Source organism: Amaranthus tricolor, chromosome 3, assembly GCF_026212465.1.
Source record: "Amaranthus tricolor cultivar Red isolate AtriRed21 chromosome 3, ASM2621246v1, whole genome shotgun sequence".
Taxonomy (NCBI): Eukaryota; Viridiplantae; Streptophyta; class Magnoliopsida; order Caryophyllales; family Amaranthaceae; genus Amaranthus; species Amaranthus tricolor.
The window spans coordinates 32,145,524-32,173,461 of NC_080049.1; the positions used below are offsets into that span (position 1 = coordinate 32,145,524).

At 33.8% G+C, this 27,938-nt stretch overlaps 2 protein-coding genes and 1 pseudogene across 2 annotated transcripts; 1 reads left to right on the forward strand and 2 right to left on the reverse strand.

Annotated features, from left to right (window-relative positions):
• Nucleotides 1–3,246: 3,246 nt before the first annotated feature.
• Nucleotides 3,247–11,531, reverse strand: LOC130808551 (exocyst complex component EXO70B1-like; annotated as a pseudogene).
• LOC130807911 (serine/threonine-protein kinase PBS1-like) lies at nucleotides 11,063–15,871 on the forward strand. Its single transcript, XM_057673310.1, has 5 exons — nucleotides 11,063–11,861; nucleotides 12,458–12,654; nucleotides 13,240–13,429; nucleotides 14,208–14,599; nucleotides 14,688–15,871. The coding sequence occupies exons 1-5, from the start codon at nucleotides 11,738–11,740 to the stop codon at nucleotides 15,279–15,281; spliced, it is 1,497 nt and encodes a 498-aa protein (XP_057529293.1). The 5' UTR covers nucleotides 11,063–11,737; the 3' UTR covers nucleotides 15,282–15,871.
• Nucleotides 15,872–17,069: 1,198 nt separating this feature from the next.
• On the reverse strand, nucleotides 17,070–20,502 carry LOC130807912 (bidirectional sugar transporter SWEET15-like). The gene is made up of 6 exons (XM_057673313.1): nucleotides 20,252–20,502; nucleotides 20,008–20,044; nucleotides 19,329–19,539; nucleotides 19,074–19,235; nucleotides 18,184–18,303; nucleotides 17,070–17,508 (listed from the first exon to the last, which is right to left on the reverse strand). Exons 1-6 carry the CDS (start codon nucleotides 20,292–20,294, stop codon nucleotides 17,275–17,277), a joined length of 807 nt encoding a protein of 268 aa, XP_057529296.1. The 5' UTR covers nucleotides 20,295–20,502; the 3' UTR covers nucleotides 17,070–17,274.
• Nucleotides 20,503–27,938: the final 7,436 nt, after the last annotated feature.

Genomic DNA, 27,938 nt, shown 5'->3' on the forward strand with positions numbered 1-27,938 from the left:
CCACCAAAGCAAGCAATGCCCTAATAGAAGAGTGTTTCACAACCGGAGAGAAAACTTCGTGAAAATCAATACCCTCAATTTGAGAGTATCCCTTTGCAACAACCCTTGCTTTGTAGATGGGAGGAATATCACTAGAAGGACCCTCCTTCCTCTTGAATATCCACTTGCACCCCACAATCTTCTTTTTCTTTGGTGCAACAACGATATCCCAAGTTCCATTCTTCGCAAGAGATTCCATCTCTTGTTTCATAGCAATCAACCACTTGCTTGAGTCATTTGAGGCCATAGCCTCCTTGTACGTACTTGGTTCATTTAACCCTTCGACTTCGCTAGCAATGTTGAGAGCATAAACAACATAATCACACTCTTCAATGTACCTCCTTGGAGCCACGATCTTCCTTCTTTGCCTAGTTGTGGACAAAGGAGGAGACCTTTGTTGAACATCATCATTTTTCTCATTATCAACATTGGAGGATTCAACCTCCACTTGTGCTTCATTATCATCATTATTAAAAGGTTTTTCAACATTAGATACAAGCATGCTATCTTCATCAAAAACAACATCTCTAGAAACAATAATTTTCTTTGATTCATTACACCATACCCTATACCCCTTTACACCCACTCCATACCCCACAAAGATACCTTTTCTAGCCCTAGGTTCTAACTTACCATCATTTACATGAATATAAGCTGGACAACCAAAGATTCTAAGACTAGAATAGTTTACCGGAGTGTTGTACCATACCTCTTGTGGCGACTTGAACTTCAAGGCGGTATGAGGTGACCGGTTGATCAAATAACATGCCGTAGCCACCGCTTCGGCCCAAAATTGTTTCCCCAAATTTGCTTGATTTAGCATGCATCTTGCCCTTTCCAATAACGTTTTATTCATCATCTCCGCAACCCCATTTTGTTGAGGATGACCTGCACAAGTTCTATGTCTAACAATACCTTCATTAGAACAATAATTGAGAAACTTGCTATCAACAAATTCAAGACCATTGTCGGTTCTCAAGGTCTTGATGCTCCTACCGGCTTTCTTTTCAATCATCTTCTTCCATTCCAAGAAGACATCAAAAACTTCATATTTATGTTTTATAAAGTAACACCAAACTTTTCTAGAGTAATCATCAATAAAGGTCAACATGTAGCTACAACCACTAAGGGAGGGCGTTCGTGAAGGCCCCCACAAGTCGGAATGGACATAATCTAATATCCCCTTAGTGTTGTGGATGGCGGGTTTAAAACTAACTCTCTTGTGTTTCCCATAAACACAATGTTCACAAAAACCAAGGTTCCCAAAATTTTTTCCATTAAATAAACCTTGTTTAGAGAGTTCAAACATACCTCTTTCGCTCATGTGACCAAGCCTTAAGTGCCAAAGTTTGGTGTCACGATCGGACATTGTGCTTGTGGATACATTCGCCGAGCCAAGAATGGTTGAACCTTGAAGAGCATACAAACTCCCATTCAACCTCCCCTTCATCACCACTAGTGAACCCTTGGCTACCTTCATAACTCCACCTTCACAAGTGATTCTACACCCGATCTTATCAAGAGTACCCAAAGATAAAAGATTCTTTTTCAAGCCCGGGACATACCTTACATCGGTTAAGGTCCTCACAATCCCATCAAACATTTTAATTTTAATGCTCCCAATCCCAACAACCTTACATGTGGTGTTGTTTCCCATGGTAACATTTCCCCCATCAACACTTTCAAATGTATGGAAGAAAGTTTTGTTGGGAGTCATGTGGAATGTGCACCCCGAATCAAGAATCCATTCATTATTACCTTTGTACTCATGAGTGGCAACAAGAACATCGCCATCATCACTATCATTCACGTAACTAGCATTGGCATTGCTAGTTCCTTCCCTTGCCTCTTCTTCTAGCTTTCTCTTAAGCTTCCAACAATCCTTCTTGATGTGGCCCTTAAGCTTGCAATAGTTACAAGACTTATTTTTGTTTGGCCTCATGGACTTGGACCTTCCTTTACCCTTGTTTCCACTCCCACTAGTGGAACCTTTCTCTTGTGACCTCCCTCTTACAAACAAACCGTCACTAGCATTGCTTGGTGACTTTTGTGACAATTGTGTATCAATGAGATCCCTTTGAGTCAAGGCATTCTTCACATCATCACTACTCAAATTATCTCTACCATAAAGTAGAGTTTCTCTAAAATTTTTATAAGAAGGGGGTAAAGAACATAAAAGATAAATTGCCAAGTCTTCATCATCAAGCTTAACATCAATGTTTTGTAAATCCATAACAATGGAACAAAACTCATCCAAGTGAGGTTTTAAAGGTTTACCTTCCTCCAAGCGTAAGTCGTAGAGTCTACTCTTCAAAAGTAGCCTATTGGTAACACTCTTGGCCATGTAGAGTGATTCCAATTTCTCCCATATACTCTTGGTTGTTGTTTCTTTAACAACCTCTCTTAGAACTTCATTGGATAAGCATAATTGGATTGCCGATAACGCCTTTGTGTCTATCTCTTCCCATCTCGATGCGGACATTCCTTCCGGCATCTTCTCTACACCATCAATCGCCTTGTGCACACCATTTTGAATCAAAATGGCTCTCATTTTGACTTGCCATAAGCCAAAGTTTACATTCCTATCAAACTTCTCAATATCGAGCTTCATTGTAGTCATGATTTTCAAGTAATAATTTCTTAAAACACCGCAAAATAACCTTGGCTCTGATACCAATTGAAAACGATCGCCAAATACTTACGATGTTAAGAACAAACAACAATGAGCAAAATTAAGTTTGACAAAGTAACAAACAAGGACACAAAGATTTAAGGAGGTTCACCCAATGATGGCTACGTCCTCCGTGGTGTGTAGTTTATGTTTATATTATATCAAATGAATACAAACAACACTTCAATATGAAGAATTACAATTGAGATAGAGATAACAACAATAGGCTATGTGTTTGGCTTAAGGGTTGTGTTTGATGTGTGTTTGCATACTTGAAGTGTGGGTATGAGAGCCCTATTTATAGTGCTAGGTACTTGAAGATGAATGGCTCACATAAATACATAGTTAATTTAGGGTAATGAATACTATGAAATAACTCTAAGAACTTGAAAAGGCATTATCTCAAGAGTCACACACATGAGACTCTTCACCTTAATCTTCATTAACACCAATAATTCCCATGAATACTCTTCACCTTATTACACCCTTTTGGATTCCACAACTCAAGAGTCACACACATGAATTCAACCCTTTAATGTGCACTCAAGTCACACATTAGTATACTATCATTTATAATCACATTAGTATACTACCATTCATAACATAGTATTATGGATTCGTCCCTAAGACATGTCGCATGTGTACTATGAAACACAACATAAATAGGGCAGGCGTGGTTTCTATGCTCCTGGCCGGGTTACAACAAACAATGAAGGCAGGCCTGAAAGAATATAAAGAAAATAAAATTCAATGATATTTTAGCAAAGTTATTACCTGAGTCCAAAAATTTAGCACAGAAGTCAAATCTGGAAAAACAGGTGGTTTAGTTTGACCTTTTTTTAGTTCTCAGCATCCGGTGTATTAAAATTAAGTCTTTGCGGGAAGATCTTGTTTAAAACACGTCTTCTCCAAAATAGAAAATCAGAGAAGTAATTTTGCGTACTCTGCTGCAGGGAAAAAGACAAAACAAAACTTGATAAAATTGGTCTTGGATCATATAGATTATAGGTGTTATATTAAGCTAATACCTGAGTCCATATAAACTTACTGAATTATACTACTGGCTAGATCATAAACAATCACAAACAATGAATGATAGAGGAGCAATCAAAACAAATATATTATCTTGGTCTCATGGAGATCTTCCCAACCTTATATAGAATACTTTACTAAGCTCACACAGATAAGATATATTGTCTTAGTTGGAGAATAGAGATCGAACCCTACTTTTTATGTTTTGGATTCCATATTTCACTTAAGTAGTATTTGGAAACAAGTATTTCATTTCAAATTATGAATTTCAATAAAAAAATTAAACTGTAAAGATTCGCTAATCTACCCGAAATTAAAAAATTAATTACTATTGGAAAAGGGTGGGTATCATTGGTGATGGCAATAACATTGATTTTGTTCTGTGGTAAATACAGGATGTCAAATATTCCATGAAAATCATCCTAAGAAAATAGTCAACATTATGAATCAATTCCCGTACATAACTACACTGGGAAAAACACATGAACTATCCAACACAATTTAGCTAAAAAAAACAATGTACACTAATTGTTATCTGTTACACTAAGACAAATTACAAAACAACACCATAAATCAATAAAATTTTCCCTAATTTTTTGCAAATTTCATTATACATTTCTCCTAGCCATTTAAGGTTTCCATTTTCCATCAAACAATTCTTCAATAACAGTCTCAATATCATCTGTTTGGAACTTAATATACTTTTCAACTTGTTTTCCTGGTGTAAAAATGAATCCAAATCGTGCAACAAACAATCGATAAGTCGGAATCATAACAGCAGAAATCGAGACTCGAAGCTGCGATTGAAGCTGCTCATCACTAACCACCCAACCACTTTGTGTCTTGTGAATTTTATCAAACAGTTGGTTTGTGTATTTTACCATTTACTTGTACCTTCTTGGTTTAGACATTGTAATACTTTGCTCCATGTTTCCTTTTGGTAACCCTTATGGTATTGCCTTACATCTGAAGATCTTTTCCTTTACCAATTATCACCTACTACTTGGTGAATTTCACTTGACCCTTTGACTTTTTGAAGCATATATCTTCCATTGTTCATCATAAAAATGAACCTTAAGGAAGGATCTTTGTATAATTTCGATTTGGATTCGACATATGAGTCTACTAAATCCATAATGGTTATTAATTGTGATGAAAATGAGGATTGATGGGTTTGATGTTTTTTTTGTTCATGATCATGTTGTAAGGTGGTGGTATCAAGTGCTGAATATTCTTCTGTTTGATCTGCGTTAAGGTGTTGTTGGAAAATCTGTTCGAGAGTATTTTTGTGTTCACAAGCATATTTAAGATAATTCATTGTGTACCTTGTTAAGGGATGGATAGCTCCATTTGCTGCCGGAGTTTTTGTAGTTTCGCCTTTAATAGAGTTTTCAAATCGACAGAATATTGCCACTACGGCCTCCCCAAGCCTACATTTTGCGAAGCACAACTTCGATTTCAACTCTTCCTTAGTCTCAACCGAGACAAACATGGTCGACTTCGAGTCGATCCAAGAGATGGTATCACGTAAACTCTCGTACATGTCTAGACATTTCAATAGCTTTCTCAGGGGCACGCTTTGTCATCGAGACCGTTTCCGCAAAACTAGCAAAAATTAAGAAGATAGCATTACATAGGTCATTATAAAGGGCTGGATTGATGGAAGAATGATCACATAATATCTTCAAAAAAAATAATATAATGTTTATTCTCGTTCTTACCACATACATTAAATGCAAAAAAGACACAAAACATCCACGGGAACAATCCCTTTAATAAGGTGAATAGCCATGGTATAACAAATTCACCAAGACAAAAGAATTACTATATGGAAATTTAAATTTTGTTGACTAAATTAGGATTATTTGGTAAATAATTTTTTAGTTAATTTTTGATTCTTAGTTTTTTTTATGGTCAAAAACATAAAAATGTGTTTTGTAAATGACTTTTAAACTAACTGAAAAGCTGGTTTTTAAGTTAAAAGTGAAAAAGTTGGAAGTTATCTTTTACAATGACATTTGACTTATTGGTTTCCTTTTTCTCTAATAAACAACCAATAATAAATACAAACTAAACATCTTCACAAGCATTTAATTTATCCACTTAGTTTAAAACTCAACAAAAACAACCAATTTTCCAAATAGTCAAATCAACAAACTAAAAACTAACAATTAACAACCAACAACCATTTACTAAACACACATCTTCACGTAGCTTATATTCAATCACAATAATGAATTCATAGACTACAGAGGAATAGTTTGTGGAGTTCAAAATTTGCAGCTAATGACCCAATGGGTCTTGTGTTGTTTTGCTTCCAAACAACTGTACTTTATTCGCTTTCTGTAACAAAGGATAACTGATTTTGATTACTTAATTAATTTTTTTGATTCTGAGATAATTGATGAAACACATAAGAATTGGCTTGCATTATTAGATCAATGACCAAACATTATATAGAGATGCAAATCACCATGTTTTGGAAACTACCTAAAAGGATTAACACATATTCTATGAAATAATTAGTATAAGGAAATTATCTAAGATAGCATATCATAATATTCTATAGAATATGACACCATACATCCTAATAGATTCCAACACCCTTTAATTAATCAGCAACTCTTACGAATGACTATCTCATATTGAGATTAATAGTCCAATTGACTCGATTATAATTTTTTTTGCAATATGCGATCAGTAGTTGGTCAATTTAAGAGAATAATTAAAACCTGCTTCAACGTTATAATTATTTTTTTATAAGTTATAATTGATCATTTAATTGATCACTTTAAAATAATTGATCCAATCATAGTTATAAACTTGTAAATAGAAATTAATGTCAAAATTTATCACTTTTTGATCAAAGTTAAATTTTTAAAATTTCTTTTAAAAGTTATAACTGATCATTTAATTGATCACTTTACACAATTGATTACTTTAATGTCTGAATCGATCACTTTAACGTTAAAATTAAAGGCTTTGAAATAATTAATTCATTTAAGGTTATAAATTTGCAAATAGATATTAATCACCTTAATGTCAAAATTGATCACTTTTACGTCAAAATTAAAAAATTTTTATTTTAATTTATCTTTTTATGGTTTACTCTAAGTTGAAATTAATACCTTTGATGAATAAGGTTAAAATTAAATTTTTATTCATTAATTTATGGAAATTGAGCTATTTTTATTTTTCAGTTTTTGGCTTTTAGCCCAGCCATATAGACTGTCTCAATATGAGACTCTCGTTCCCAAGTTTTAGCGTTAATTAATTGGGCATTTGGGCTTAATTATTGCTTCTAATTTCAGACTTGACTAAGATTATAGGAGTACTTCAGTTGCTACTTGCTAGTTCTTTGCTGCTGATATATTGTAATTTTTAAAATTGCTTGTTGGCTAATGAAATAATACACCAAAAATATTGAAATACTCCTGTAAAATTAAGGAGTAATATGCTGGTTTTGGTTACATTTTCTTTATGCATAATTTTCAAAGTATAATTCTAGACTTTAATCTAAATATTCATACATACATTTCATACAATATTATAAAAGTACACATTAAAATTTTATATTTTATATTGAAACTAATCTAACAAAATTTCACATAAATATATTTTTTAATTATATACATTCGTACAAAATTATGTTTTAATTTTTTTTTATGAAATATGTTAAATATAACCAATAAAATAAGCAAAATATAATAGTATATTATTAGTAGATTTCTCCCTGTTATAATCTTCCTTAATCTCAGCTTGTAATTTTTCCATTTGGACATTAAACTTTTGAATATTAGGTTGGAAAAGCACTTATTGCTGAATTTGCTAGAATTGCACCTACTTTTTGCATGTTAAAACCTAGAATTCAGAACTTGTCATCAAAAGAAACAACACAATAGAAAAAAAGAAAATAATAATCACTATATAATTCAAAAACATAATTAATACTCCAACTATATAAATTGTGTTTTTAATTCTTGTGAATCTCCTTATTATTATTATTTTTTTTTTAAAAAAAAAATACAGCAATATTTTTGTGTTGCAAGTGGAGCACAATAATAATGCTTTAGATAAAGTGGTGCATATTCATATAACAATATTCCATGTCCAATATGTTACCAACTTTTCCTCTCATGCACTAATGCAAATATTCCATCATAATCTCATTCTCAATATAATTGTCCAATAAAATAAAATTTTTAAGACATTATTACAAAAAATTTGGCTTTCCCAATTGGCTAATAATTTTTATTTTGTTAGTACTTCTTTGACTTTATGCTTCTTTATTTTGGTTTATGATTTTTATAAATAAATCAAATTTGATTTATCTTTGAAAATATCACATACTTCCAGTAATTATAAATAATATGTCGAATTTTATAGTATCATTTCTCCTAGTTGGACTTTTAACAAGTTGTATATTGTTCTGTTAAAATTTATAGTATAAAAAAATACAAACGAAGTATGATTGAAATTTTTTAAATTATTATTTTTTCTTTTAATTAGTCAAGTTATAATGTATACGATTATATTTAAAAATAATTTATTTATGATAATATAAGATGTGTAAATTTAATTAATTTAACAATTAAATGAGTTAGCCATGCCCTCCATTAAAAACCACTTAGAAAGGTAAAAAAAATTATAAAAATAGAAATGAAGTGGTGTCCAAAAAAAAAATAGAAAGGAATGGAATGAAGGGAGTATTTTTTTTTTATATGGGTTTGTTTGGCAAATAAATGTTAGATGAATTTAGTTATTACAAATGTGGTCGGTTCGACTAGTTGAGATCATTATTAGTTGATTTGATAGTTGTTAATGCAATTATAATAAAGATGTTAGATAAAAATTGAATGTTGGGTCAAAAATCAAAAAATCAATTGAAAAATCCGTACAAGTAAATTTTTGATTTTGACTTCAAAGCCAACTTTTCAATTAATTTTATGTAGTGTTTGAGAACAAGTATTTCATTTCAAATTATTAAATCATAAATGAAGAATCTAAGAATGACAAGGTTTGAGTAGTCATTCTCAAATTCTTAACTTTAACTACTTTAAAAACAATGGTGGAATTTGATCTAAATTCAAATTTGAAAATTTTTGATTTGCCAAATAATAAATTTGAGTCAATTCCAAATTTTCAAATGAAATCATCGTTTCCAAACATGACATTAAAGTTATTACAAAATATTTTTATCGATTATTTAATCAACTAAAAAACTAAAAGGAAAAAACTAATTTTTTTTTATAAAAAAAAAAAAAAACATTTGTCATACATCCTATATAGATTAACATAGCTTTTAGTTGGTACTTGTAGTATACAATGGAAGTTGCACCATATCAAAGTATCATGTGGCAAGTCAACCACCGTGTGCAAGTAATTATGTATGTTTGTTTTCTTCTCTTACTTAAATCAAAGCTGGATATTAAAGGATGATAAAAGGGCGGAACAGGTTTTTAATTTGTAATCCATCCATTCTCATCTGGTTATCCCATTGGCCCTTTGTTTTGCTAATTAATTATCACTCTAATTAAACATATTTATTGACTATGTAAATATTCATTATACTTTTTTGTATTTTTAATATATGTGATCTTCATAACTTTTATCTTATAAAAAAAATATTATTATAAATATAAATAAACTACTTTGTTTTAAATTGTAATAGTAAAATTATACTCACAAACAAGTTTTTTTTTAATTGAACCATTAATATAAACTAGTTTGTCTCACTCAATTTTTTATTGACTATGCAAGTATTTTTTTTGTTTTGTTGTCCTAAAACCGACCTTGGCATTGATATTCAATAAAACCCAAACTCAAAAGTTACGCAAGATCTAATTTAATCCAAATTGTAAACAAACTAACCCTCAACTTAACTGACATAGTTTGATTAGTTTGAATCATATGTTGAGTCAATATGACTTAATCTAAATCTAAATTCAAAATAATCCAATTTAAATCCAAATTAATCCTATACTAACCCTAATTATAATTATACAAGTCAAACTCAAATCTTATTGATTTAATTAGTTAATGTAACACCCTATAATCACGTACATGTTACTGATACTAACCAATATCCATGAGATTGTAAAATAGCCTTATAATCAATATAAGTCTTTTTAAACGCATTTTTATCTTCAATTAATTTATATGCACCGTAAAATCTTTTGAGGTGTTAAGCCTTCTTAACACTAATCATGCCAACTTATTTTTCGAATTAGCCAGCCAAACAAATTTATTTTTTACAACCAACAACTACATATTGTCAAAAGAAAAAAAATGCAAAATCTATCATTTGACTGATAGACATAAAATACCATCACGAGATTTAATTCAGTGGATTTTAATTGACAAAACTAACATTAAAGAACAGTGATTATAATTTATTATTTCAATTTTTTTAACGAAATCTTAAATCTCATCTTTTAAGTTATAACTTATATTTAATTGTTTTGATATAAACAACCCTAATGGAATAAAATTTGATAATTTTATTATTATTATTATGTATCTTTAAAATAAATTCAAGTTCAAATCTAATTGAAATCAAAAGCTATAAGCTTAAATATTGAACTCAAATGTTACAATTTGAAGCAGAGTTATGCCACTGCCTTAATTCATTCAATATTTCACACGTGTATCATATAACATTGTTTGTTCACATATCTCACCTTGTATAACCCTAAAACATTAAGCAGATATCAATACTTAGTTTTTAAACTATAACTAGAATAAAGTTTATTTCTCTGTCTCCGGCCCTAATTAATTTGCTGCATTGTGAATCGTCGTGCTAGGGCTTTTCGGCTATAATGCTGCAAATACAAAAGGATAAAGAAGTATATAATAACAATATAGGTATATTGTTTGCACATAGTCCATAAAACTATAATTTGCCATTAAGCTTAGTTTCAACTAGTGAAAAAAGTTTGAACTCATAGCATTGAGGTTGTCGGATATAACGATGTTTTCAAAATTGCGATCTCATTTATTTCCTCCTTGTACTCATAAGGCCCGACCCAAATAACAAGTGTAATGGGTCAAATAGACACACAGAATTTAAATATGGTAAATTATTTATTTTTACTGATAAAATAAGTTAAATTTTTAAATCTGATCACAACTATGTATTCAAATATGACATTCACAATTCAAAATAATTTACAAATCCTTATTTAATTTTGCACTTCCAAAACATAAAAAGGTCAACTCAATTTATTTCAATCCCAACATCATATAATATGACATAGGTTCCTCCTACCCTCTCTTTGACTCCAACTTGAATGCTTGGATTGGATGAAAGCTCTTAGTCTTTATCTCCTATTCACCAAATCAATACAATACTTCCAAAAAAGCCACTTGTAAGAGGTTACTAGTGGGACACTAGATTGGTGTAAATTACCCATGAATATCCCAAGTTCCCAACTTCCCCCGCTCAAAAAGGCAAAAATAAAATAAATGGCAATTAAGAAATTACCTAGTAGAGAAGTAGGGGAAGTACCTCAAGTTTCCAACTAGATTTTAGAAGAATGAATCCTCTTAGATGAGTTCTAAGTAAGAGATAGTATTTGGTCAAAGTGGGCAATCAAAATTTGTATTGTAGACTAGAGTAAAATACATGTTAAGATACAAAAAATTTTGGGTTTAGTTCACACTTCATCCCATCTTTAATCCCCTTGTTCTTTTTACATAAACTTCCCTCACCTCCTATTTTTACACTCTTCATTCTATTCTTTTCTTTAGTTTTCTTCAGTTGAAGCACCATACCATACATTTTCTCCATCTTTCACACCACTTTTCTCATTATCTTCTACCCCTTTTCCCCTTTGAAGCAAGAAGCATAGATTGTTTGTTGTAATCTGTTTCTTCCTTTAAAGACAAGATTTTTATGATATATATTGATTAAAGACAAGATTTTGAGAACTGGGTATTGATTTTATTGAGATTAAGAAAAGAAGAGAAGGTTTTTTGTATAGTTGACCAGGAAATATGGGGTGTTTCTCTTGTTTTGAATCAAAAGAAGAAGAAAGATTAAACCCAACTTCTGGTGAAAAAGATGATCGCAAAGATGCTCATCCTTCTTCAAACTCCAATATCTCTAAATTATCATCTGGTGAGTTTAATATTCATACCTGTTTTTAGTTTAAATATTTCAATAATTGTAATGATCTGATTGTTTGTTGATTATCTGATTCGAATGTTGATTTTGATTGGGATTCATGTTTTTCATTGTAGTACTTTGTGATTGGGTATTTTTTATTTGATTACTTGTAATATGATGTAGAAATGTGCTGAATTTACTTTATGTTATGACCTAAAAGGAATCTATACCCTTTGGTGGATTTGGAATTGGGATGTACTGAATCAATGTTGTTGGATGGATGGTGTAGATTATTGCAAGTGTGTAAAGCTCTTTTGGGTTTGTTTCACTTAATAAGCACCATGCCTAATTTGGGTAAAATTCATCTTTTTTTTCCAAGTTAAGTGAATTTTGTTGGTTTCATGCATAAATATAGATGCCCCTTTGTAAATTTTGATTACCCATCAATCAATTCATGTAGCAAATGGATTGTTAGTTTGACCTAGGGGTGGAAAGATCAAGTCTTTCTTTTGCATATTGGATGGATTGGTTATCTCTGCTTCTCTAGACAAGATCTTGCTTATATGATACTTAATGCTCCCATATCGATGTATTATGTGATTCTATAGGAGCTGATCGACTGAAAGCAAGAAACAATGTTGGGCCAAGACGGGAGACTTCAGTTCCGAAGGATATGCCGGACAACAATGCTCAGACATTCACTTTCCGCGAGCTTGCAATCGCCACCAAGAACTTCAGAGATGAGTGTTTTATAGGGGAAGGGGGTTTTGGACGTGTTTATAAAGGGCAGCTGGAGACTGGACAGGTAGCCGTTCTTTCTGATTGCTTATTATGCAAATGCAGTTTGTTGCTTTAATCCAATTTTACATGATTTAGATTGTATGAACATAGACCGTAGTATTTTGCAATAGATCCCGCAACTTATAAAAATAATAAGTTCCGTAAGACAATCCATATGCAAGGTTTAATGCTATTTTGTGAGAATTGAAATGAATGATATGATCCCAAAAAAGTTCAGTCCTATAAATTTAGTCCTGGTGGCTATTGTGTACTGTTTCATTTCCTGATTGCTGCTCTACGTTACATTATATTGATTTACTATTTTGTGCGTATTTTCTTTAGACAATAATATTCGATGATATCAGATGTTTTTGGTTGCATTATCATTTATTTTCCTTCGGTTTTGTGCTGCTGATGTTTAAGATCCAAAGATTGCTGTTTCTGCAGCTATACTGGTCTTTTCCTGTTCACGGTTTCATTTTGAGTATTTAAGGCCTGGACTTCCAAGACTGTTGCTAACATTCTAACTCATTACTTGACTTACTCAAGCTATATGGATCACCTTATTTAGTACCTGTTCTGAACGCAGTAAGCTGCATGATTCTTACAGGTTGTTGCCGTCAAGCAATTGGACAGAAACGGCCTCCAAGGCAACAGAGAGTTTCTTGTAGAGGTTCTTATGCTCAGTCTTTTACATCATCCCAATTTAGTGAATTTGATAGGTTATTGCGCTGATGGTGACCAGAGGCTACTTGTATATGAATATATGGCACTGGGATCACTAGAAGATCATCTTCATGGTAAGTGTTCTTTTTTCCTTCAATTTTCAGTTAGTAGTTACCGTCAGTGATTGAGCTGTTTTATCTGCACACTGAAGGTAGTTTTAATGGCTTTCTTTTCAAGAACATAGGGTGTGTTTTATTATCCTGGCCATCTTCACTAGTCTTAGATGATGCTATTAGTGTTTTAATTTTTAATTTTTAAATGCTAAGTCATCTATTTCATACTTACCTGCCCGTGTCGTAAGCAGTAATAAATGTTCACAGTGTAACATGATTCGCTAGCTAATTCGCTTTTTGAATTCGCAATTTGCTCAAATTTGTCCAAGAATAGCCCAAAACCAACCATAATTCGTTTTTTTCGATTCGCGATTCGTAAGGAGATTAGCGTATCATTTGACACCAGATGTTCATGATGGAATTCCACCCGACGTGCTCTTTTATTCATAGATCTTGATTGCACCCAATACTACCTCTAAAGTGAACGGATGATGATGAAAGTTGTTGAAGCAAAAGTAATTTTTGGGGGATTACAAACATTACTATGGACTTAAGATAGGACCGACCTTGCAAAATCATGTAATACCATTACCTCAAGTCCTTAACCATCGTTTATAACTACCAGTCAAATAGGCCGTAAGGACCTAATCTTATATCTTAGAATCTATGTGTGTGCACTTTATCATGGAAAGTGTCAAGGTTCTTGATTTTTTTTTGGGTTCTCAATTTGATATATCCGTACATAACTTGCTTTCATGGTTTCATAATTTTTAATGATAGTCGAAACTTATATTTGTAGATCTCCCTCCTGATAAAGAACCACTTGACTGGAATACCCGGATGAAAATTGCAGCTGGTGCTGCAAAAGGATTGGAGTATCTTCATGATAAAGCAAATCCGCCAGTTATCTATCGAGATTTTAAATCATCCAACATATTGTTAGAAGATGGGTACCATCCAAAGCTCTCTGATTTTGGGCTTGCAAAACTGGGACCCACTGGTGACAAATCACATGTTTCTACCAGAGTGATGGGCACTTATGGTTATTGTGCTCCTGAATATGCTATGACAGGACAATTGACTGTGAAGTCAGATGTTTACAGTTTTGGTGTTGTCTTTTTAGAGCTGATAACTGGTCGTCGAGCTATTGATGGTGACCGTCCTCATGGCGAGCAGAACCTTGTAGCATGGGTAAGATAATGGTTCTGTTCCCATCTTTAACAGAATCTTCTAGGAAGCTACTCGGTTCTTTTATAGCTAATATGTTCTATTTGTGCAGGCACGCCCTTTGTTCAGTGACCGGCGTAAATTTTTGAAATTGGCAGACCCTCTGCTACAAGGTAGATTTCCAACACGAGGACTTTACCAAGCTCTAGCTGTTGCATCCATGTGCATTCAAGAAAGTGCGGCTGGCCGTCCTCTCATCGGAGATGTTGTTACTGCACTCTCATATCTGGCTAACCAAGCATATGATCCAAATGCAAAAGATGATCGGAGGAACAGAGATGAGAATGGTGGAAAAGTCGTAAGGGGTGAAGATGGGGCAAGTTCGGGGAGAAAATGGGACTTGGAAGGCTCGGAGAAAGATGACTCCCCTAGAGAAACAGTTAGAATGTTGAATAGGGATTTAGATAGAGAGCGTGCTGTTGCGGAGGCCAAAATGTGGGGTGAAAATTGGCGGGAGAAAAGACGTCAAACCTTGGATTTGGAAGGTGGTTCTGAAAAAGACGACTCCCCAAAAGAGACAGCGAGGATGTTGAACCGTGATTTAGACAGAGAGAGAGCTGTTGCTGAGGCGAAGATGTGGGGAGAAAATTGGCGGGAGAAACGAAGGCAAAGCGCTCAAGGCGCAAATGACCGTTCAGATGCGTGATTCACCCTTTTCTTGTACAGTACCAAAAACGCTACCTGAAGTTATGCTCAGGTCGGGGCAGGCTAAGTTGAGTACTAGCCTATGCCCGTGTTTTCCCTTCATATTTTTTCTCTTATAAATTACGAAAAATGTATCGAGGCTTTGTACGAAGGATAAAAAATACCCACCATATATGCTTGACCTAGTTTTGTTTCTGTTTCTTTACAAGATCGACAGATATAAGGAGAGCGGATGATGGAATAGGGTATACTGCATAGAAGAATCAGAGTTGTATATCTTCGGCAAGAAAGTATGCATCACCTCGGCTTGGCTCCATTTCAGTTCAGTATGCGGGAGTCATTTCGCGAGGTTATTTCTTTTCTATAATAGCAGATGGCATGTTCCTTCTTGCTTTTGCATTATTATGCCTTAGAAATGATCAGTGGATTTGGTAACTATACCTGTCTTGGCTAACATTATACTGAAGGTTGTCAGTCTTCATACATATTACATACCATATCATACATACTGTATTCATAGATGTACTTAATGTTCCATCTTTGAATTTCTCATTCCCTTGTTTATTATCGAGTCCTCCTATTCTGATCAAATGCTATTTGTTTTTTAGCATTGTTTACCAATCATTTTTAGTTTGTATTTTATTCTCAATCTATAAGTTAAAAAATAATATTAAATTTTTTTATAATTTATAGTCAAACACAATTAGAGATAATTAGAATTAATCGACAAATGTGCAAGTGTAGAACAAGATTAGTCAAATGATATAATAAAACAGGCATCTTTGGAGTTTGGTTAACTTCAACGTTATCCTAATGCTCCAAACAGTATATTTTTCTTTGGTGGGGTTGACAAGATCAGATGGTTCTTATCTAGAAGGTTGTTTCTAACTAACCTTTCAACTATGCATATTTGTTTGGTCGTAAAGCCATTTTAACATATTTTATTATAATCAAAATTAGATACTTTTATCTAATTTTGATTATATCAAATCATTGACTCTACTGAAAATTAAAGAACAAGATAGAACATTCTTTGATCATTAACCAAATAGGTCATTTGACTTTCAACTTAAGCATGTTTTTACAAATGATTTTTTGTTTGGTTTGACCAATGGTCAAACGTCTAAAGAATGTTTCAGTAAATAACTTCTAAGTCGGTTGAAATATAGATTTTTAAACCAAAATAAAAAAACCGCTATGGTTTATGAGTAGTCCAGTTCATTGACTTCTTACTTTTTAGTCCACTTTTGTTAATAAATTAACAGCAAATCAACTTATATTTTTAACCATTTAAATCAATCAACAAAAATATGTCAAATAAATTCATAATATTTTTTCATTGATCAGAAACCTCGTAATCACTCATCACCCATGACTCTTATTTGCCCCCCTAGTCCCCATTCTATATTTATCTATTACAGGTAGGTTATGACAAAAGGAAAATTAGGTTAAAATCAAACTCATAAACCTTGCTGAAAAGTAATATTTGCACTCCAATTAAAATAAGACTCTATTCTCCAACCACCCTTATATTAATGCCATATAAATTGCTACCAATGAAAGACATTTACTTTTCCAGCATTTTGCTCCTGAACAAACTGATGCTAGTAAATTACAACTACTCAAAGAATACGTGATAGAAGATGCAAGAAATTAAGTGGAAGAAAAAGAGTGAAAATTAGGCAACTTGCATTTAAAATTAACAGTTGTTAGTTATAAATGCATCCAATTCCAACCTTAAGAACGTTACTAACTAATTTAGCTCTCATAGAGATCCAGTTATCTCTTAAGAAAAACGCAAATTTTTTTGTTCCTTCCGAAGGGTAAGAATAATACATTTAGGCCGTAAACAGGAGTTCGTATCGTGTCTTAGGCTTACGCGCACAGTTACATACTATGCGAACTAGCCAAACACCAACGATTAGACTTGACTCGACTCGACTTGACTCGACATATGTAGTTTGTTGCCAAAAAAGCTAGCATTAGGTGTGTATTCAGACTGCAGCCGGACAGTAAACTCCATTGCTTCCGTCTTGCTGATCTGCTGTCTCATTTTCTTTGTGCTCAGAATCGGTCTGATGATTATCAGTAATTGTCGAGTTTTGATTGACTAGTTCAGTTGGATCGCTTTGATTTCTCCCTGATACGTTGGATAAGTAGCAGTTCTTGCACACCGCGTATAATACCATCTGAAGTAGCCCCAAGATGAAACCCATAATGTTTGGTATCTGATTTCAGATAAGAAGTGAATTAGAATGTTTAACTCTATTTCCATGAGGGTAATTCGTGACTAGACCTGTCGAGGGGTTTTGGGTCCGTTGGATCATTTTCACTTTGGTCAATTTCGATTTGTGTCAGGTTTGGATCGACATAACAGGTCAAAATTTTTTAAACATTTATTATAATAATTGAATATTTCCAAAAAATTATGGATATTTACAAGTTAAAATTTATTCATATGAGATCTTATTAGATTGTTTTCGATGCATATAATTTTATTACATATTTTTTATATTTTTTTGTGAAAAGCATAATAAATATTAAGCTTCAAACACGTGCTTTGAAATCTGTGCAAAAAGCAAATGTAAATAATCAAATATCAAATTGGAAAGTAGGAGTATTTTCATATAAAAGGGACCAATATATTGATTATTAGGGACACCAAAAAATATTAATTCGAAATACAAAAATTGACTATAAATATTGCAAGTCCAACTAAAAAAAATGAGGTGACTTGAAAAAATTGATAAAATAAAAACACGTATCAAAACAATTATGTCCAGGTCAATTTAAATCAAATTAAAATTTAACAGGTCTATTCACTAAAACATTTAAATCTAAAATTTAAATAAGAAGAAATTTAACATACTCAAGACCGAAAATAGCAATTTGAACCAACTCACAAGAATAAACAAGTCTCTTCGTAGGATCCCATATGCAAACCATATGACTGCACACAAAGTGAGGAAGAAGGACAATTGAAATGGCATGAACCTCACGCTCTTTGTTCGAAACACCTTAACCTGAAAATTTTATAATAGAATCAAATACAATTGATAAATTTATTATTGGGCTCTTACATAGCCCAATAACAAGACCCCAGTGCTGTTCCTGGCTTTATTTGGACCCTAGGCTAAAAATAAAAAATAGTCTTTATATAATTAACTTTTGGTTTTTTTTCCTCCAATTATGCATCATTGATTTCTTTTTTTTTTTTTAATTACATCAATGTCGAATAAAGGTAGTCAAAACTAATTTTTAATTATAAGCTAGAAACTACTTATGCAAACTACTCTCAGGAACGACCCTGCAAGACCCGCATAAAAAAAGAGTTAGCTGCACACAAATTCAATGAGGTTTCATCCTAAAACCAATTGGTAATAAGAGGAGTAGTGCATTAAACTTATATGATAATCAACCTGTCTCTAAGTGAGCCGGTTTTTTGATTGGACAAGAACGTCATTTTTTTGGAACCTACACGTTTTTATGGAAGACCAAAACTTTTTGTTTCCTGTTGATCGGAAACCATCAGCTCTGGTACCATAATAAATTTATTATTCGGCTTGTAGATATAAAAGGAGAGTTGCTGACTTGTTGCACACAAATCCGATGAGGTTTCATCCTAACACCAATTGGTAATTAGAGGAGTAACCAACGTCTCTCTGATTTTTCTATGTGAGACATGTGAGTTATTTTCTAACAACAATATTGAGATTGAAGCAATATATAATATGAAATTGTATGATCGATGAGTAGTTAGTCCCAACCCAGGCAGCTAGCCGGGTTTTCTTACCATGATGGCAAGGGGTGCCGCGAAAACACAAGTGGAGACAACAGCACAAATAATCCCCAACACTTTCACCCGATTAGTGCCATCAACAAGAATTAACTGAATAACGATAACAACCAGAACGAAAATCGCCAAATGAAATGAAACTAGCTTGGCAGTAGAAATCTGCAACAGAGTGATAAAGATGTAATTAATTAGTGATCTAAAAATGAATTTCGATTAAAAGTAGTATATATGGGAAGAGAGTTTGGTACGTACTCTGATGCTCTTTGAAGCGTAAACACAGAAAAAAACAATGTACAATGTCTCAATTATGCAGCCTACTGAATTTATGGTAATCAAAAAGATTTCCTTCTTTTTGAGTAGTGCATAATACAACCAAAGCATAGCACTAAAAAGTGCTACTACATAAGGTACTGCTTGGAACCCTTCTGTCGATCTTTTCTTGTAAATTCTGTAGTATGTAGGCCTGCATCATCATAACTTTGAATCACATAAGTCGTGTATCTTTATTTTCGGGCTAAGGCTAGTGAATCCACTACAAGGGGTGGCGGAAGGGGAGGAAAAAAGGGAGTTTATACTTTCTGTAGGTAGTGGTGAGTGTTGGAAAATAATTCACATTTGATCCAGCATCGAAGAATTAGAAGGATGATGACTAATATATAAGCTTGATGGGTTACTCCTTTACCAACTGGTTTTAGAATAGAATCTTATTTGGTTTGTGTGTAGTCAACTCTTCTCTTATGCGGGTCTCATAGTGAATAAGCTCAAGCCCATATTTATCAGTCAGAATCGAATTATAGTCATAAAGATGAAAGAAAAAGTCTTTTAACCATTAGATCAACTTATGAATGTTCATGAATTAATTATGTATGAAAGTAGGCAAAATTGATTATCTAACATTAACAAAATGAAATATGATAATTAGAAAACTTACAATGGAGCTAGATACACTAATCCAGAAATGACATTACCTAAGAAAAAAAAATAATGTTTGTATTTTGATTAGTACTCTTACTTTCATTGACATAAAATTTAAAAGAGTTATATTATTTATCCGTTTTAAGTGCACCATTTCTCAAAAAAATACGAGCTTTTTATTCTGAGAAAATAATGCATCAAAACAAAATGAAAAAACCATAAGCAAATTATAATAAAATTTAAAAAATTGATTGGTTCACCTAAAATTCCGACGATGGTGATTGATAGGTTGTGCAATGCCATATATGATATGTTGATCACTAGTAAAGCGCAAAGGAGAAATGAGAAGTTAAGTGTTGATATAATTCATGATCATTAACATTAAAAGAGAAGGGATTTAGAAAGTGTGTTATGTGTGTATGTGAGTGCAAAAATTCCATGGGTTGCCTAGTCTCCATTTAAGCATCAAGGCTGAGTAGATGATTAAGAATTAACGCATGCTTTTGAGAAGGGTTTTGATTTGTTTTTGGTAAACTGCAAAAATATTATTTCCTTTAAGGTATTATTTTCAATATGATTACTCTCATCACACTCTTTTTGAGCACAACCAAATCCTTATCTATATGCTGGATTAGAATTATTTTACTTTTAACATTTCTCCGCTCCTTAAATATAATGCTTTATGCTATTTTTTGACAATATAATCACGTAATTGATATGAAGTAAATAAGCATTGAAGCTTTGAAGTTCTCTTTACGCTCAATATAAACAGTAGTAGATAATTTACTTGTAGTGACAAAAATAAAATTCAGTACTAAAGTATAAATATACAAAGTATTGAATGTTTTATATTTTAGCTTCTCAAGCAAAAGGTCATCCTTAGAAAAATAAAATTGTGTTTTAGACAAATCTCTTAAATCCATGCTTGCCCAATCAAGAATACACAATAAGTCTTAGCAATGTGATATTCTCCATACATTCTTCATTATGTATTTAGGGGAGTAAAAGTAAGCAAGGTATGCCTAGTTATTTTACATTTTGTTAAATTTTAAGGTCTAAAAATAAGTAACTAAATTAAAGTAAAAATAATATTTTGAAACCTTTGATTTAGGAGGTCCTATTCAATTAGACGTCTTATATACCTTCCCCTAATTAGAGTTTATGTTAGGAGATAAATATAGAAATGTTTATGAGTCAAAGTCAAGTCAAGTTGATTATTGCCTTGTTTGAATTAGGCTTAAGTTGCTAAGAATCACCCATGTTTGATCTTAAGTTGAGTGAAACCAAGCTAAAAATAAGTTGTTCAACCTTTGCTCGTTTTATTTTAATATTTTAAAGCTCCGTTTATTCAAATTTGAGCTTAAACTTCTGCTAGATTTAAAATATTAATAAATGATGTTTTATTTATGCTATTTATGATTTAGAAATGATACATGATATTAATTTTTTCATTTACTTCCTTTATCATCTTGATCATTGTACACTCTTTTATTTGCACAGTAACAACACACTCTGTTTTTTTCTCTGTTTAGTTGTGCAGCATGGTTGCTTGGTGTTTGCTGTTAGAATTTAGATAATGAGTATGGCTTACCCAAACAAGGAGAAGAGGTAACTCACGTACAAATCTAAAGTAGGTTCATCAAATAACTACTTAAATCAATTGGTAATAGTTGAGTTATTCCTCAAGTTTATAAAGAGACATAGTCTCTTCTCTTTCTCCTGTATGGGATTACCCACATGTGGACAGTAGCGGACACTTTAACAATTGCTTGGAAAATATAAGCACAATTTTCCATGAGTTGATGTCTTGAAGGCAATCAACGACGAAGAACCGAAGAAGAGATGAAGAAAAGAGAAGGTGAGGGGTAGTTTGAGTAGCTTGGGTGACGTTAAATTTAATTAAGGGAAATTTCACATGGTAGCATTCAGTTTTTATGAAACGCCAGTGCTAGCGTTTTTGTAAGATTTTTCCACATGGTAGCATCCAGTTTATGCACTATCTAACTGTCGTAGCATTTTCCGTTAAATTCTTGTTAATTTCCGTTTAATTTATCATTTTGTAAGATTTTTCCACATGGTAGCATATAGTTTTTACTCTCAAATGTTTAATTTACCGTTTTAATATTTAATTCACCGATTAATTTATCAACGCCCTTAAATGTTGTTAAATTTACTAGTGCTTAGAATGCACCTTTTGAACTTATAAAATGCACCTTTTAAGCTTATAAAATGCACATTTTAGTGCTTAAAATACACCTTTTGAACTAATAAAATGCACCTTTTAAGCTTATAAAATGCACCTTTTGAATTATTTATTAGTGTTTGTAATACACTTTTGAATTTTATAATACCAATAATTTGAATGAAAATAAAATTGTTACAACATTTAAGGGCGTTGATAAATTAATCGATGAATAAAATGTGTAAATGATGAGTTAAACATTTGAGAGCAAAAATTGGATGCTAACATGTGGAAAAATCTTACAAAATGATGAATTAAACAAAAAATAACAAGAATTTAACGGAAAATGCTACGGCAGTCAGATAGTGCATAAACTGGATGCTACCATATGGAAAATTCTTACAAAAATGCTACCACTAGCGTTTCATAAATTTGGATGCTACCATGTGGAATTTTCCCTTTAATTAATTGTAGTCTTGGACAACATTTTCCTCATCGACGCAAAACCTAGTTCCTGGCCCAATAGGGTACAAAAACGCTGCCCTTATCAGCGTTTTCCCTAAAAGCTTATTTTTATAAATAGTTTGGGGTGCACTCACATCCCCAAAAACTTAAAAAATAAACATAAAAAACAAAGTACTTATAATTAATAAATATTCTATTACTATAGTACTGTACTTTGATTAGATTAATCTTATTTTGTTTGTGGTCAAGTCATCCACAAAAAACACCTAATTTTTATTTTTCGCCATCCTTTTCATTTTATCGTCACCCATATTTTAAATTAATTTAATAAAATGACGAAAATGCCCTTTAACTTAAAAATTTTAAAACTTCTATAAAACACTTCAAACTCATTCAATAACACTTTTATCACTTAAAAAAACACAAAATCTACACATAAAATTAATCGGAGCTAAAGTGCGATTGAACCTAGGAGGAGTCGTTAACAAAAACTCGAGGTAATTTCTATTTTAATGTAATTAAAAATTTAAAAAAAATAAAAAAATAAATTACGAGTCACAAAAAGTGCGACTGAACCTAGGACGAGTCGCACAAAAAGTGCGACTGAACCTAGGTGGAGTCACACAAAAAATGTGACCGAACCTAGGAACAGTCGCACTTTTTGTGCGACTCCTCCTAGGTTCAGTCGCGCTTTTTGTAACTCGTAATTTTTTTTTTTAACTTTGAAATTCCTTTTGTTTAATTAATTTATTTTTTAAGTTATTTTTATTTAATAAATGTTGTAATAAATTATTTTATTTTAATATATTATTATATTATGATAATGTTATTATAATAATTAGTTTTGAATTTAAATAATTTATTTAAATGTTTAATTATTTTTTAATATAATAATAATATATTAATTAAAATTTAGTTGTTAATTAATTTTTAATATAATAATTGTTAATAAAATTTTATTTCAGTTGTTAATTAAATTTTAGTTGTTTAATTATTTATTAATATAATAATTGTTTATTTATTTATATGTGTGAATTATGTTGTTAATAATTTATATGATTGTAAGTGTTTATTAAATTTACTTAAATGTCTATTAAAGTAATATTGTAAGTGTAATTCAAATGAATATAACTTAATGTATTTTTTTATGCTTTTAATTTTTTATTAATAGTTTATTAAAATATGAAAATTGTAGTAAATGTCTAAATATAACTTAATTCAAATTGTAGGAAAAGGAAAAGACTTTTTTACAGGGTTATTGAGCGGCAATAGTTCTAGGCCGAGTTTACTGAGAGGGGATCCCCATGAGAGGGGGGATCCCCATGAGAGGGGGGTTACGGGTTCTGCAAGGTGAGCCATGCAGGAACAGGCGCCCAAACATAGTCAGGCCCAACGTTCGAGTACCCTAGACCATGTGCGTAGTCGCTTTGAGCGCCAGACTAGCCTGCGTAGTAATACGGTCGGCTCAGGTGACGATGATACTGATTACGACGAGTCTGTCAATCGGGAAGAGTATGTCGGTCAGGATGAGTCTGTCCGTCATCCTGTTGATGCCGGTCAATTTAAGATTAGAGGGCATGGCACGATTGGCACTTCTGATCACGCAGAAGTCAGCCAGGTTGAGGATGCGGCTCCACGGGGGAGGAGGCGCTCACAGTCCCCGGACATGGACTGGTTGATCACATCACCCCAGCCCGGGGGCCCTGTTGACACCAGTTTAAAACCCAGCTACGGTGGGCACGTAGCGAAGGTTATACTTGAAGGATTGGAGCGCACGCCTCCGATTTTGGATTGTCGCCCTATGAAGAGGACGTTGGATGCGATCATCAGACTGCAAGACATGTCTGATGAGCTGTACGGGGTGTTACCTGCCACTCCTCTAGGTTGTCTGCCGTACATAATGCACCATCACATTGATAGTGCTCTTATTACGGCCTTTGTGGAGAGGTGGCAGCCTGATACCGACACCTTCCACATGCCATGGGGGGGAGAGGACCATAATGTTGCACGACGTGCAACGCATTTTAGGAGTTCGCATTGACGGTTCACTTCCCGCTGAACCTGCTGATGGTGACTGGAAGCTTGGTCTGGCCGGTCTGTTTGGGGAGCCAATTTCGGAGCTGCGTAAAAAGGGGTACTTCACCAGCAGGAACATTAACATTAGTGAAATGTTGTAGCTATGCCACCGTTCTCAATCTCTGGAGACTCAGACTACTGCATATTACATGGCTATAGTGGGTTCCACACTGCTGGTGGATAAGACTACAGTCGTGATGCGGCCTCACCCTATACTTGCTGTGACTGCTGATCATGATGAGATTGCTTGGGGTGCAGTGACGCTGGCTAACATGTATCGCCAACTGGGTATGGCGACAAAGACTTGGTGCAAGACTATTACTGGTTGTCTGACACTGTTACAGACATGCAAGTACTTCCCATCCTTCCGCCCCCATCCTCATCAAGCTGATATGCCTAACAAGACCAGGGTGGAGATGTGGTCCCAAAGAAACCAATTCGTGAGCTGAGCAGACTAAGAGACTGTAGGAGTATACTGGACTCCATGACAGAGACACAAATTTTGTACATGACCTCACACATCGTTATACTAGTTATTTTAATTTTATATTATGTTGTTTATGTTAATTTTCTTTGTAAGCAGGTGGAATAGACTCCGTACATGACTTCTCCTAGGGCTTTATTGAATGAGCACCCACGCACCGCCAATGTCGAGGGTATCACCTGTTTTGATATCGTGGAGGTGTATTTGCCTGAGAGGACAGTCAGACAGCTTGGTTTTGTACAGGCTATTCCCCCCCCTCCGTTGAGACCTACCCAAGCTCTGCGACCAGCACAGGGTTCCTATTCAGTGACATTCGCTTCTCCGTCTATGCACACGGAGATGTGGAGTAGGTTCCCCTATTGCGCACGCGTTGGTGATCAGGCACTGCGTCGAGCATCTGTTTCATCAGAAGCTGTCCCTGAGTATATCGACTGGTTTAGAGTGTCTTCCCACACATTTCTCATCCCCGGTGAAGGACCTACTGCTGCATTTGGTGCAGCGGATAACAGAGTTGAATACGTTAGTGTTTCTATTTATCTATTTCATTTTTATGTGTCATTACCGAAATTGTTGTCCAATTTTTTGGTAATACAATTGTTTTGTTTGTACAGTTTGCAGCTGAATTTCTAACTCGACTCGCGTCATTGCTCAGGATGCCAGCTGTTGTTAATATGACGCCCCGGGAAAAACAGGCTGTTGATTTGTATTTGGATGAACTTAGAGATTTGTTTGCCGAATGGCAAGAGTTTAGAGGGCACAGCCCTTCATAGACATCTATGTTTGTATTGATGAAGAATTTGTATTACTACGCATTGCGTTTGATTCACTAACATATTTATTCACTAACATAATTATGGAATGAATACTATAAATACAGTTACTACAATGAATACAATTAATGAAATGAAAACACTAAGTACAATCAGTACAATAAACACAATAAACACAATCAACACAATAACTACACAACATTGTACTATGGAGTATCTAAATTGACTGCATCTTCGGCGGTGTTATTATATTGTGGTCGTTGTACGCCACACAGTCTATTCCAAAGTGATATCCTGTTGCGATACTGTCTCTCTACATCTCTACATGAACTGTTAGCTGCTGCTCTCCAATTTTGCTAGACTGGCGGCAGTGGAGATGAATCATCGTTCATTAAAAGCTGAACATAATGATTTCCGTTCACCCAAAGAATATGTACAAGTTTATTAACGCCATGCATTCCCTCTGTTCTCCTTGCCGGAAGCACTAAAACAATTATACATTGGATTACCATCGGCAGAGCCATAATACGCAATTGCAATGTTGAGAAACGTTGCTGCAGAATACAATGCTGTCATTTCCATCCAGTGACTATACGGGGCAGGTCCTTTGCTATGGGCACCAATTCTGTACATAGCATTCTCCACCAACTCTGCTGATAGATACACGCGTGCATATTGATCTCTATGCGTTTCCATTTCCAAACTCATTGCACGTCGTAAAAGAGGCCATGCCTCCTCGCCCCCTAACTCTGTGACGGCAATAGCTCTAAATCCACAGTTTTCGTCACCTATAACATCAATCCAATCAAACAGGTACGGCGGAAGAATATACGGAATGTGATTTGGCCACGGAAAAAGTGAAAAATCACGACCTGCTGAACCATCTGAAAAAATAACAGTATATTAATATCATTCAATTGATCTAAAACATATATGATTATATGAAAGGAAATACGGGTACTAGATAAGTTGAAACTGAAGTTAATTCCAACTGACGATTGGTTTGATCGGTTGCTAGATCTCCCGCGTGATGAAGATCTGGATCTGCGACCCCTTGAGGATGATCTACTGTACTCGAACGCACTTTTGTTTCTCCTGAGGGTTCTGCTTGTTGTTGGTCTTCCCTTCCTCGGTGGACTTGCTTGTGGTTCAGGTATATCGGTATTATCAGGGTGTAGTTCATGTTCAAGTACCTGAGACATGCGTCGTACAACTACGGGGTCGGCTTTTAAAACATCATCCACCAACGATTGAAAGTACTCTTTATCATCGGCGTTTGCGTGCCCTACTTCTTCATTGGCGTCTTGTTCTTCCTCTAAGTACTTTAACATTTTCCAAAATTGATGTATATCGTCCAAGTACAACGAACCATGAGACTTGATTGACAAGTAACAGTAACACGCGCAGGGTAATCCGTGGGTTCTTTGAAGTACACAACCGCATTTTTCAAAAACATAAATCCCTAAGTTTAACATCTGGTTGTGCTCCATCATCAATTGTTCCAAGGCAAATATGAAAACATGACGATACAACGGTCTCAAAAAATTAAGTCGCGACGTCCTTGAAATCGAATTCATAGATTCCTGCAGAGCTTGTCTTATCCTCGATTGCTGATTCGTTATCTGTGCGTGTGCCCTTTTAAAGAGGGGTATCAAATGAGCTATTACCGCCACCCAGGTAGTACTTGAAGGACGAGTGTTGGATTTCGACTCTACTGGTAGTCTGGTTACCCAAGTGCAAACAGTCATTCGTCCACGCACACACAAATTTCTCTTTTTGAGGAATCCATGTTCCAGCCAAATACTGCACGACCCTATTGTTCCTAGTCAACCAAGTAGACACAATCCCTTCCCACCTGTTTTCAAATTCAGGGATCGTCAGACTTTTAACCAAGGGGTTCCATTTTGTTTGCCTAAATATATGTCCCTGTTGATTTTTCTTGCCGCCGCACAATTTGTCGACCATGTTCT

What these genes read in the sequence shown, in the direction of transcription:
- LOC130807911 (XM_057673310.1), top strand. Translation starts at nt 11,738, where the DNA reads ATGGGGTGTTTCTCTTGTTTTGAATCAAAAGAAGAAGAAAGATTAAAC. An exon ending in GGCAGCTGGAGACTGGACAG is followed by an intron (nt 12,655 to 13,239) that starts GTAGCCGTTCTT and finishes TGATTCTTACAG; the next exon opens with GTTGTTGCCGTCAAGCAATT. An exon ending in ACTAGAAGATCATCTTCATG is followed by an intron (nt 13,430 to 14,207) that starts GTAAGTGTTCTT and finishes TTATATTTGTAG; the next exon opens with ATCTCCCTCCTGATAAAGAA.
- LOC130807912 (XM_057673313.1), bottom strand. Translation starts at nt 20,294, where the DNA reads ATGGCATTGCACAACCTATCAATCACCATCGTCGGAATTTTAG. An exon ending in CGGCACCCCTTGCCATCATG is followed by an intron (nt 18,304 to 19,073) that starts GTAAGAAAACCC and finishes TAAAATTTTCAG; the next exon opens with GTTAAGGTGTTTCGAACAAA. An exon ending in GAAGAGACTTGTTTATTCTT is followed by an intron (nt 17,509 to 18,183) that starts GTGAGTTGGTTC and finishes ATCTGAAATCAG; the next exon opens with ATACCAAACATTATGGGTTT.